This window comes from Auxenochlorella protothecoides (genome assembly GCF_000733215.1).
Source record: "Auxenochlorella protothecoides strain 0710 unplaced genomic scaffold scaffold18, whole genome shotgun sequence".
In the NCBI taxonomy this organism is placed as follows: domain Eukaryota; kingdom Viridiplantae; phylum Chlorophyta; class Trebouxiophyceae; order Chlorellales; family Chlorellaceae; genus Auxenochlorella; species Auxenochlorella protothecoides.
Window position 1 is genome coordinate 357,731 of NW_011934213.1, and position 11,076 is coordinate 368,806.

Consider the following 11,076-nt stretch of genomic DNA (forward strand, 5'->3'; position numbering starts at 1 on the left):
GAGGAGATATTACGCCTTCGAGACGATCAGCTTGCCTTGATACGGTCCCGGACCTCCATTGTGGCGAGGCACTTCTCTGCAGAGTTTCCAGAGCTGGGCACTGGTGCTGACCTCACAGCCCGAGGTCCACCTGGAGCAGATGACGCCAAACTTTCCGCCTTCCTGAACACTAGTTATACAGGTGAGCTTTTCGCCAGTTGCTTCCTTGGTGAAGAGATCATGATCACATGAAGCATGGTGCACACACTCCAGCTCCTCCCTCACCACCCATCTATCTTCCACCGCATGGTAGGCTGGGCAGAAGAGTGCGAAGTGTCTGCTGAAGGACCTGCCTCCACCACACAGACCGAGAGCGTTTTGGCCTTGTCACGAAACAGCACAGACAGCTGGGTATCTGCCTTCTTGGACAGCAAGGACGTTGGTGCGACGCCTGTCCTGGAAAGCGCATGGCACGAGTCCACGAGTGCCCCTGCCTGGGCTGAGGAATTTGATCGGCGCAATGCCAGGTGTGGAGGGGGTAGATGGGTAGGCCGAGAATGTGTCTTGGGGTAGGGATGGGTCTGTCGGCTGTCGGGGTGGATGGCTGATGGTGGGTCATCCTCGTGGCGATGAATGTGCCCGTGCACCCCACCCCTGCCCCTGCGCGACGCAATGCTTGATCTCAGGAGGAGCAGGGATGCACCGCTGGAGGACCCGGCGGCTGTCTCCTGGGTGGCCCAGTTCAACGACTCCCTGCAGCAGGCCAGCCCACAGGCACCATGGGGGGGTGCGTGGCAGAGGGCAGGGCTGGGGTTGGGGTGTTTTGGGGACATTGTGCCCACACTCTGAGCTTCATTTTGGGAAGGATGGCCGAATGAAAAGTTTGAACGCGTGTGGGGTCTGATGTTGACACTGTTACCCTCAGCCGCCAATCGACCGCCTAACCTCGCCCCTCCCACACCATGCCGTGCAGCCGCAGCGCAGCGACTGATCGACACCCTGGAGCTGGAATCCTTTGCGCCCAGCGCCTCGCACCCCGCCCCGGACCCCACCCTGCACCAGCTGGAAAGCGCGGTGTTGCAGGGCCTGCCCGGCGCCCTGGCCCCCCTGGCAGAGCGCCGCTGTGCCCTGGGCGACAGCCGGGGGGCCCTGCTGGTCCTGCAGAGGTGGGTGCCGGCCTGGTGCGAATGAGATCGGCAGGTGTTCAGGGTCGCGGACTCGTGAGCTGGGACCACAGCACAACGATTACCGTGGAGCATTTCAGCAAAGGCGCAAGTGTCCTTAAAATGCACAGGATGGTCGCCGAGGGCTCCCCACCCTCGGACCTGGTCCAGCGGCTGGTGCTGGCCAGCGCAGCGGACCTCCCCGCCCCCCAGCTGCTGCGCTGGCTGGCGATCGCTTTTCTGGGCGCCAGCCCCGACCCCGAGGCCGGCACCCCCAGCACGCTGGACATGCTGGCCGCCCTGCTGGCGGGGGTGAGCGACGCGGGCGCACGCGGCATGGACCCCGGGCGGCACGCCGCCCTGGCCCTGACCCTGGACCGGGGGGCGGGGCGCCCGGCCCAGGCCCTGCAGCACTATGAGCGCGCTTTCTTGCTGACACAGGGCGGTGGCGTGTCCAGTGGCGCGGCGTCGGGCCGCGGCAGTGCCGGCTCACCGGGGTCAGCCCAGCTGGCCCCCGCGCTGGCCGTGCTGCACGCGCTGGCGGCTTACCGGGCCGGGGACGCGCGGCGCGCGCAGCGCGCCGTGGACGCCGCGCTCCACGCCGCGCCCGCCGCGCCGGGCCTCTGGCTCGCGCTGGCGGCGGGTCTGGCGCGGGAGGGGCGCGGCATCGTCGCGGCGCGCTGCGCCCTCCGTGCCGCCGTGGCGGGAGGACCGCGCGCCACGCGCCCCTGGGACGCGCTGGCCCTCCTGCTGGCGGCCGCGGGCCGGCCCGACCTCGCCGACATCAGCGTGCACTCCCGCCAGCACCTGGCGGCCACGGGCGGGGGCTTTCAGGGCCTCGAGGCCGAGCTCCTGGGGGAGCTGCGCCGCATGCAGGAGGGCTCCTGAGAGCTGAAAGATGGCAGGGGATGGCGCGTGCAGACGGCCATTTGAAGGAGCTCCTTGACGAGGTCCTGTTTTTGTCCACACGCTCCCCGTCTCGGCTCTTCCTCGCTGGGAGGGACGAGGGTTGCCTTGGACGTGCAGGAAATTGTTGCGTTGCACCCCCACCCACCCAACCCCCCTGCTCCCTCAACCACCTTTCCAGCCCAATTTTGTGGACTCGTTGCGTTTTCCCTGTGCCGCATCTCCATTTCCCAGCTAGGTAGAGTTTTTTCAACGCACAACAGCACAGACTGCCTCAATGCGGTGCCAGCGCCTAGCGACCTCGCTCAGTGACCTCCCGAACAAACCTGTAGCTCGCTTTCTGCATGCCCCATCCACCCCTATTCTGCTTGCCATGGCCGTGCGTCTGTGAGTAGGTGTATATGCTGGGATCCCCGCGTGAGGGGCTGGGGACCACTCCTGTCAAGTGGCATGTGTGTCTTGGTGGGAAGATGTAGTGAAGCATCTCACCGGCCTGGTCCTCCACAGCCAGCCTATGAGAGAGATACTCCCTGTGTAAGCATGAAGAATATCTCCCTATCTGACTCCTCCCCATCCCCAATGTGTGGGATTCTCACATGGTATGGAATTGGGCTACTTGAAGGCAAGGTTCAGCCACAACACGAGATGGACAATGAATTGCTCACAGTGCTGCAGTACTACTGAGATGCGCAGAGAGGGCATGCGCCCCGTCGAAAGTAGGCCCCCCGCGCCCAGCGGGTCAGAAAGAGGCTTGCAGCAGGCCGGCGTACGGCTCCTTCCACCGCACGCCCTCCTCCGTCAGCAGCTGCCGCACGGCCGCCGGCAGGCGCGCCGGGACCTTGCCGTGCCGGCCCTCTCCCACCACCAGCCGCAGGACCGTGCCACGCTGCACGCGCTGCGCTTTCACCGCCGCCCGCACCCGCTCCAGGGCCTCGGCGACGTGCAGGCCGTGCAGGTCCAGGGTGCGACACCCAGGGGTCTCTCGGCCGCCCTCTCCCAGATTCCGGCCCTCAAACAGCGCGGTCGCGGCGGCAGCGTGCGCGGCTTGCATCTCCGTGGCCGCCTCCCGCCCGGCCGCGCTGAGCTGCTTGGCCAGGGCCCGGTTGCCGCTCAGGTAGGCCTGCGTGGCCTGCAGGAGTAGGGTTGTGTGGTGTGTGTTGCGCCGGTGTGAGGACGTCAGAGGGTGGCGTATCGCTGCTCAGCAGCTCGTTCAGAGCCCCCACCAGCATGCGTGCAGGTGGCGTATCAGGCCGACCGTAGTACTGGTTCACTGCACCACTCTGCCATCAGCACTCATACTCCCAGACCTCCCAACCCCCCCCCCCCTTCACCCCCCGCATATTGCTTGCCTGCATGAAGAACTGGTTCCGCAGCCGGGCGTGGTCTCGCGCAGCAGCCCTGACCTCGGAGTAGTCGGCGGCGACGCTCTGGCCGGTCTCGAAGCGGCGCACGTCCTCGCCCGACAGCCAGATCGGTTTGGCGGAGGTCGGAGTGCCGGAACTAGCCCTCTGCGATGCCGCGGCGGAGGGCGGCGGCCTGGGGGCCGGGGCGGAAGCTGCTGCTGCGGCCTTGGCAGCCCAGGTCGGCCTCGATGAGGGCTGCTGAGCTCGATTTGAGACCAATGCGCATCCCAGGGCCGGGAACGCTTCCTGACTCGCATCCACGGCGTCTGCCGTCGCTTCCTCGGTGTCAATTGCGGAGGTCGAGCTGGTCTGCATTGTTGAAGCCTGGAAACGCCATCTTGAGCACTGTAGCCCTGGCAAAGGCACTATCTCAGACGAGCAACATTGGCCCCTCTCCACGCCCCCGGCACCCTGCACCCACCTCCAGAGTCAAGCACTCCGCCACCTCGCGCTCCAGCTCTTCCAACAGGTCCAGTGTTGAGTGCGGGTCCCAGTCCTGACCCTCATACATGTCGTACAGGGCCTGGGTATGATACTGAGGGAACTGCATTGCCAGATGGTCCAGGAAGTCTGGATCACAGGCATGACGCATTGCTTGTGGGAGGGATGCTGGCGCCTCCCCTGACCCTTTCCCGATGGGGTTCTCGCGTGGCCGAGAGGGCACAAAGGCAGCAGCTCCGATGTTTAGGCCTGTCATGCTCCTCGGTCCTGGACGGGGCTCGGGGTCCGTGGCTCAACCCCGTACACCTGGTTCAGCCAGGACTTTATGGTGGGTCGGATGCTGCTGAACGCCGTGCGCTGCCCAGACGCTGCGTCCCAGTCGAACAGTATCAAACTGGCCGCGGTGATGGTGGTAACTACCGCGGTGACGGCCTTGACTCGCAGGCGTGCCTGGGCTTCAAGGTCGAGCATGGGAAGGTGGTTTATGACGTTCCGCTGAGACAGCAATGCAGAGCGAGGAATCACGATGCATTGAAGGGTGCATGGATATGTCTGCCTGTTCCCCACCTCCTTGCATCCATCAGAACTGTCGCTCCATTCATGGCGCGCCCTCAGGGGATTGAGACCCTCCGGAACCACCACAGGGTGGATCATGCAGGCGCAAAACCAATCTGGCCGTCGGGAGGTCAGCTAATTGGCACCGAAGCTGTGCCTCCGGCCATTCAGGGAATGGAGAACGTCTGAGGGATCGCCTGGACCTCGCTGGGCGCTTGTCGGGGAATTTGCACCACTCGGCCCTGACAGGGGTGACACCTCGTCATGAAGGCCATTGCATCGCAGCATGGCCTCGCCCACACATGCCGGCCGCCCACAAAGGGTCATCTCATCCATGCGGCACCCAAGGCATGCTCCTTCCGGGCGGGCATGAGGCCGCCCCATCGTGGTCGGCCGGTGCAGACTCAGGCGGTGGCCACCACCGGCCCCCCCGCAGCGAAAAAGGCCAGCATCAGCAGCCCCAACAGCCAGTTCCCCGACCTCCAGTTGGATGCCTACGACCCCATGGAGGTCCAGGCTGCCGACCTGGTCGTGGTGGGCGCTGGGCCCGCAGGCCTGTCGGTGGCTGCACGCGTGTCTCAGGCCGGCTTCCGCGTGGTCCTGGTGGACCCCGACCCTCTGGGGGAGTGGCGCAACAACTATGGCGTCTGGTGCGACGAGTTCGAGGACATGGGCCTGGAGGACTGCTTCGACACGGTGTGGGACCGGGCCGTCGTCTATCTGGACTCGGGTCCTGATGGACAAAGGTGGGGCTGAAAACTGGGTGGGAGGGTGGGTCAGTCCACGCTCACGCTGGGACTCTTGGCTCTGCGTGCTACATCAGTGAATGCTGGAAGGCTGGCATGCCCTTGATCACGTGCGGCTGTGCTCTGTACCCCAGTCCCAATCCCTGCTCCCCCTGCAGGAGCCTGAGCCGGCCCTACGCCCGCGTGGACCGACCCCGGCTGAAGCGCAAGATGCTGTCAGAGTGCGTCCGCCATGGCGTCCAGTTCCACAGCGTCAAGGCCGAGGACGCGACGCACGGGGATGGGCGCTCGACGCTGCGCTGCAGCGATGGGTCCCAGGTCACGGCAAGTCTCGTCCTAGACGCCAGTGGCCACAGCAGGTCCCTGGTCAAGTATGACACAAATTTTGACCCTGGTGAGTCCACCTGATGGCTCTGCTTGTGGGTGTGGGTGGGGTATTTCTTGAGCCCTGGAATGCACACAATGTCACATGGTGAGAGTGTCTTTAAGGTGCTGCATCAAGGGCACTGATAAGCCGTCTTGCGACCAAACAGGGTACCAGGGCGCGTATGGCTTCGTGGCAGAGGTCGAGTGGCATCCCTTTGACCCTGGGGCAATGCTCTTCATGGACTGGCGTGACGACCACCTGGCAGACCGCCCAGACCTGCGAGCCTCCAATGAACGGTGGGCGAGGCGCCTTGCGAGTTTGCTGAAATGTGTAGTCTATCTCATGCGGAGCCTCTACAGTTCTGTTGGTTGTTGGATATCCCCTGCCACATCCTTATCCCTTCCCCTCAATACAACAGGCTGCCTTCGTTCCTGTATGCCATGCCCCTGTCAGCCACATCTGTGTTTTTGGAGGAGACGTCGCTGGTGGCACGTCCCATCATCCCCTTTGAGGATTTGAAGGTCAGGCTGGAGGCCCGACTGAAGTATCTCGGACTCGAGGTGCGGGGACGTTGGGTGCTCGGAGGAATGAAGATTTTTCTCAATGCGGTGATGGACAATCAGCACGCTGCTAAGTTTGGATGTGGCAACCCAGTGTCGGAAAAAGAGCACCCTGCACTTTCAATGACAGCCAACCCTACCCTCCTCTCTGCTCCCAAAGATCAAGAGCATATCTGAGGAGGAGTATTGTCGCATTCCCATGGGCGGTGCACTCCCGACCCTGCCTCAGCGTGTGCTGGGGTTGGGAGGCACTGCTGGGATGGTGCACCCCTCCACAGGTGGGTGGCATGGTGTAGCTGGGGCCTTGATGCTTGACAGATAGAATGCAGATTTTTTCCTTGTCAGATGCAACTATAGTTATCCTTTTGTATCACAGGAATCTTAAATCACACCCTCCCTTCTTGCCCAACAGGGTACATGATCTCGAGGGTTCTGGGTGCTGCCCCGCTCGTGGCAGACACCATAATCGACCAGCTCTGCTCCGTCTCAGACAGAGCACAGGACCGCAACACGCCCCGCGCCCCACGGAGCGAGGAGGAGGCTGATGCAATGGCTGCCGCCGTCTGGGCGGCGCTGTGGCCCAAGCGACGCCAGAGGCAGCGAGAGTTCTTCTGGTTTGGCATGGAGGTAAGGCGTGAGGGTGTTTGGTAACAGTGGGGGCTGCTCTTCTGCCATTGGTTGTGGTGCTGGTGCCAATAATTTTGGCGTATCGAGGCTTGCTGTGATGTCCCTTTTAGATTGTTGAGAGAATGAGCAGGGAGGGATATGCAGTTGTGCATCCTCCCCTCCACCAATGGCACTTGGTGCCCCAGTTCACTCGACGACCACTCTCACCCCCCACAGATCCTGTTGAAGCTGGACTTGCATGAGACCCGGAACTTTTTCTCGGCATTTTTCTCCTTGTCTGAGCATCACTGGCATGGGTTCCTCTCGGCGCGACTCACCTTCACTGAGCTCATTGGCTTTGGCTTGAGCCTCTTCGCAAAGTCCAGCAGCTCTGCGCGCCTGGGCCTTATTGCCAAGGGGCTACCGGGCTTGGTCACCATGCTTGCTCGTCTCACTCAAATTAAGTGATTTGGAGATTTTGTAAGGCTCAGCAGTGCCTCTGCAGGGTTGGAGGCGTGGAGCATATTCACCCTCAGCCTCTTGCGATCCTTCAAGCCGGAGCACGCGCGCGCGATACCTGCACACGCGCTGGATCACTTGCAAAGTCGAAAGGACTTCTGATAAGCTTTATAAACTTTAGCGTGGAACTAAGCAATCCTTCATCCTTAGAAGTACTACAAAAATTCCGATGAGCACGCATATGGGGCTTCTCGTGGCAGCAACTGTATAAGTCACGGAGTGCGTGGGAGGCGCCTCATGGAGCCGAAGATGCGCAGAATGCCGACATATATACGCATCCTCCCTGTAGAATAGATAATCGTCCATTGGGCATGACATCATCGGCCTCAATACAGCGATGGGTGACAACCACCAGCAACTGTCGGGAGGACGAGGTGAGCTTGCCTGGCACGGATGCAGGGGCAAGTTCATTACAAGGGTGGCACGGTGGTGGAAGGCGACATCACATGCAGGGGCTCTGTACAATTCTCCCAGCAAGGCTCGTTTCATCTACAGATACGCCCTGTGCTCCTCAGCTTTGGAGGATTTGGCATGGTGAGTCCAGCAAAGGGATAGAAGGTTTCAGCAGCATGCTGGCAGCAGCAGTCTGAGAGCGTACTCATTGAAACTCTACAAATAGGCATTCATCCTCCCACCCCACACCCACAGGTCCTGGCAAGCTACTTTTTCCTGCTCCCCTTGCGCGACGAGGCCGGAGTGGCGTTGGGCACCACTGCCCTCCCTGTCCTATTTGCAGCCTCCCTGCTCCTGACGCTGGTGTTCTCCCCGACAGTGTCGTCCCTGCTGCATCGCTATGCCGACAAGGGCGCTGGCATGCAGGTGCTGTATCGCAGCATGGCGGCATCCATCTTCGGTGAGCTGCAGTGGCAGGGTGGGTACGCCTGGGCGGGCACGTTGCCACACGTGCCGTCTCTTCAAGAGTGTTGGCAGGCTTGTGCCTGGAGAGGGCCTACTCAGGACCTCCTTCATCCTTCCACTGCTCTAACCTTCTTCCTTTTGCCTCCCAACAGCGTTTTTCTGGGCCTATCTGCTTGCGGGCTCACCGGTCCAAGAAGAAGGCCCTGATGTGGTAAATGGGTTGAGGTCGGCCTGCGAAAGCTTGGGACATGGCGATCATATGAATTTTTCGGCTACGGGTCTTGGACATGCAACGCATTCACCAGCGCCTGTGCACATAAAAAGGGCATCCTCCATATTCCCTGCCTCTGACCCTGAGTCGAGCCTCTCCCCCTTGTCCCTCAGCACCACCTCATGACCTGGCAGCAGCGGGCGGTGCGTGTCGCTTTCTACCTCTGGGTGTCCCTTCTGAACCTGGTGGGGATGGCCACGCTCTGGGCCCGGGCCAGCGACGTTTTCACCCCGGAGGCCGGCACCCGGCTGTTTGGCGTGCTGGGTGCCGGCGCCACCACAGGCGGGTTCCTTGGGGTGCTTGGATCGGCCATCGATGCATGTGCGTGCCTGTTGATGGTCAGCAGAATCCCTCGACAAGCAAGCCGATGACCCTACACTCAAACATCCCCCCACCTGCCTTTTTTCAGGACAGCTGGTGGCCTCCCTGCTGGCAGCGGGGGCGGCACGCCTCCCCGTGGTGGTGGTGGGCGGCGTGTCCCTGGTCCCCATGCTCCTCTCCGTCTGCTGCCTGGAAGCTGCCGGGCAGCTGATGTCGCGAGTCCAGCTCACAGCTGCCGCCGAGGGTGGGCACAAAGCTTGTACTGTAGGAACGAGATCATGGGGCGGAGGGTAGCTGGTGGCTCTGGGCCTCACGCCGTGGGCATCACCACATCCGTTTCCTGGACATTCCCTTGCAGACCTGGCGCGGCAGCGGCGGCAGGAGCCTGCTGATCCCAGCACTGGGTTGACGCCCTGGGCCAGCCTCTTGCAGGGCATCCGCGTCATCAGGTGGGCACTGGGATTGTATTGGACGTGGGATCGATGGGCTGTGAGACCAGTGCGCGGCGAGCACACCCCGCCCCGGTTCCGTCCCCACCCAATCGTGCCGACAACCCCCTGACATGCAACCCCATCTTCCAGAGGATCTGGCTACCTGCAGCGCATCTGCGTGTACGTGGTGTTCAACTACTTTGTCAGCAGCTTCTTCTACTTTGAGAAGACCATCATCGTGGCCCGCGTCCCGGATGCAGGTGTGGCATGTGGGCGACCCTGGGGTGCGGGCTTCTTGAGCAGGGATAGGCTCCCCATTCGTCCAGGGTTTCTTGAGCCCCTTCCTCATCATTCCACCCGCATGCGCACAGCTTCCACCACAACCACCCCATGAAAAACTCCACACCCCCTTCCTTCAAGGCGTGCGCACCACCTGGTTCGCCATGATCAACTCGGCCTCCGCCTCCTTCATCCTGGTGCTGCAGCTGGCGGTCACGGGGCGCGTGATGAGGGCGCTGGGCGTGCCGCGCGCCCTGCTCCTCACACCGCTCGCGGCGGCGGCGCTGATGGCCGGGGTCGCGGCGGCCCCCGCCCCCGTCGCCATCGCCGCGGCAGAGGTGACGCGCAAGGTGCTGACCTACGCGCTGGCGCGGCCCACGCGCGAGGTGCTCTTCACCGTCCTGTCGCGCGAGGAAAAGTACGGAGCCAAGGTGTTCATGGACACCGTGGTCCAGCGCGTCGGCGACGCCGGTGCCGCCGCGGCCTTCGCCACCCTGGTCCCCGCGCTGGGCCCGGGGCCGGGCGCCCTGGCCGCGGCGGCCGTGCCGCTGTGCCTGGCCTGGGCGGGCGCGGCGTGGGGCCTGGGCCGGCAGCACGCCGCCGCGGCCGCCGTGAACCTGCGCCTGCGCAAGCACAGCGGGGGCAGCATGGGTGACGAGGAGGAGGCGACGGCGGAATGGCGGGGCGAGGCCGCGCCCCTCCTGGGCTGAGACCCTGATCTTTGTGGGGAGGGAAGGATTGTGATGGACGGTGATGTAGAGGAGCTGGACAGGAGGAACACTGCTGTACTCTAAGATGTGCTATCTTTTCATCCACAGGCCTTGCCCTAGACATGGCATGCTCCTTTATACACCAATTCTCCTCTTCCCTCCTCTCTCATGGTACTGTACGTCAGTTCGCAATGCTACAACCATTTAGAAAGATGGGTTCATTCCAGGGTCACGGATCGCGCCATCAACAGGCTACACGCAGCCTCTGGGCTCTCCTGCTCATACCTGTGCGCCGCTTTCCAGTGCATGGGCTCCCGCCCCTGGGGTCACTCATTCAGCCCGCCTAGGCCCCCGCTCAGGCCGCCACAACCCCCAGCGCATCCACCGAGGCCACCGCCCGGCGGAGGACGCGGGCCTTGAGCAGCATCTCCTCCCACTCGGCCTCGGGGCCGCTCTGGACCGTGATGGCACCCCCCGCCCCAATGCTGATGCGGTCGCCCCACACGACGGCGGTGCGGATGACGATGTTCAGGTCAAAGGCACCATTGGTGGAGATGTAGCCGATGCTGCCTGTGGTTGTGGAGGGGAGGATGGGAAGGGGTGGAATGGGGAGTCTGATCCTGAGGAGCTCCAACATACCGGCCAGGCAGCCCAACCCCATGCAAACACCGGCCGCTCTGTCAATCAGTCACCGCACCGGAGTAGACACCGCGGGGCCCGGCTTCCAGGCGGCCCAGGATGTCCATGCTGCGCAGCTTGGGGGCCCCCGTCATGGAGCCGCCCGGGAAGGAGGCGCGCAGGCAGTCCACCACAGATGCAGTCTGTAGAGGGGAAGGGGCAGGGCCGGGAGGTGGAAGAGTGGGTCGTGGAAAAGGTGAAGGAACCAAGCCGCCACGAACCCCCCCCCCCCCCCCCCCCCCCCCCCCCCCCCCCCCCCCCCCCGCGCCGGGCGGACCCCCCG

The 11,076-nt window shown here is 63.2% G+C and overlaps 6 protein-coding genes across 6 annotated transcripts in view; 4 read left to right on the forward strand and 2 right to left on the reverse strand.

The window, feature by feature from the left end:
• Window positions 1–651: 651 nt before the first annotated feature.
• On the forward strand, window positions 652–1,170 carry F751_1783 (hypothetical protein; the record flags this gene model as incomplete). The annotated part of the gene is made up of 2 exons (XM_011399490.1): window positions 652–766; window positions 953–1,170. 2 exons carry the CDS (start codon window positions 652–654, stop codon window positions 1,168–1,170), a joined length of 333 nt encoding a protein of 110 aa, XP_011397792.1.
• Window positions 1,171–1,274: 104 nt separating this feature from the next.
• F751_1784 (hypothetical protein) lies at window positions 1,275–2,030 on the forward strand (the record flags this gene model as incomplete). The annotated part of the gene is made up of 2 exons (XM_011399491.1): window positions 1,275–1,454; window positions 1,554–2,030. The coding sequence occupies 2 exons, from the start codon at window positions 1,275–1,277 to the stop codon at window positions 2,028–2,030; spliced, it is 657 nt and encodes a 218-aa protein (XP_011397793.1).
• Window positions 2,031–2,787: 757 nt separating this feature from the next.
• On the reverse strand, window positions 2,788–4,363 carry F751_1785 (Smr domain-containing protein C11H11.03c; the record flags this gene model as incomplete). The annotated part of the gene is made up of 2 exons (XM_011399492.1): window positions 2,788–3,177; window positions 4,190–4,363. 2 exons carry the CDS (start codon window positions 4,361–4,363, stop codon window positions 2,788–2,790), a joined length of 564 nt encoding a protein of 187 aa, XP_011397794.1.
• A 453-nt stretch (window positions 4,364–4,816) lies between these two features.
• Window positions 4,817–7,194, forward strand: F751_1786 (Lycopene beta cyclase, chloroplastic; the record flags this gene model as incomplete). Its single annotated transcript, XM_011399493.1, has 7 exons — window positions 4,817–5,193; window positions 5,352–5,587; window positions 5,727–5,856; window positions 5,979–6,120; window positions 6,281–6,398; window positions 6,533–6,747; window positions 6,964–7,194. 7 exons carry the CDS (start codon window positions 4,817–4,819, stop codon window positions 7,192–7,194), a joined length of 1,449 nt encoding a protein of 482 aa, XP_011397795.1.
• Window positions 7,195–8,496: 1,302 nt separating this feature from the next.
• The window catches only part of F751_1787 (hypothetical protein), a gene marked incomplete at both ends in the record, with an annotated part of 7,738 nt that continues 5,158 nt past the window's right edge, over window positions 8,497–11,076 (forward strand). The window contains 5 exons of the mRNA XM_011399494.1: window positions 8,497–8,638; window positions 8,784–8,939; window positions 9,054–9,144; window positions 9,277–9,386; window positions 9,547–9,647. Coding sequence (XP_011397796.1) covers window positions 8,497–8,638; window positions 8,784–8,939; window positions 9,054–9,144; window positions 9,277–9,386; window positions 9,547–9,647 — 600 coding nt within the window. The remainder of the gene's footprint in view (window positions 8,639–8,783; window positions 8,940–9,053; window positions 9,145–9,276; window positions 9,387–9,546; window positions 9,648–11,076) is intronic.
• Window positions 10,471–11,076, reverse strand: part of F751_1788 (Para-aminobenzoate synthase) — a gene marked incomplete at both ends in the record, with an annotated part of 4,452 nt that continues 3,846 nt past the window's right edge. The window contains 2 exons of the mRNA XM_011399495.1: window positions 10,471–10,685; window positions 10,813–10,936. Of these exons, the coding sequence (XP_011397797.1) occupies window positions 10,471–10,685; window positions 10,813–10,936 (339 nt within the window). The remainder of the gene's footprint in view (window positions 10,686–10,812; window positions 10,937–11,076) is intronic.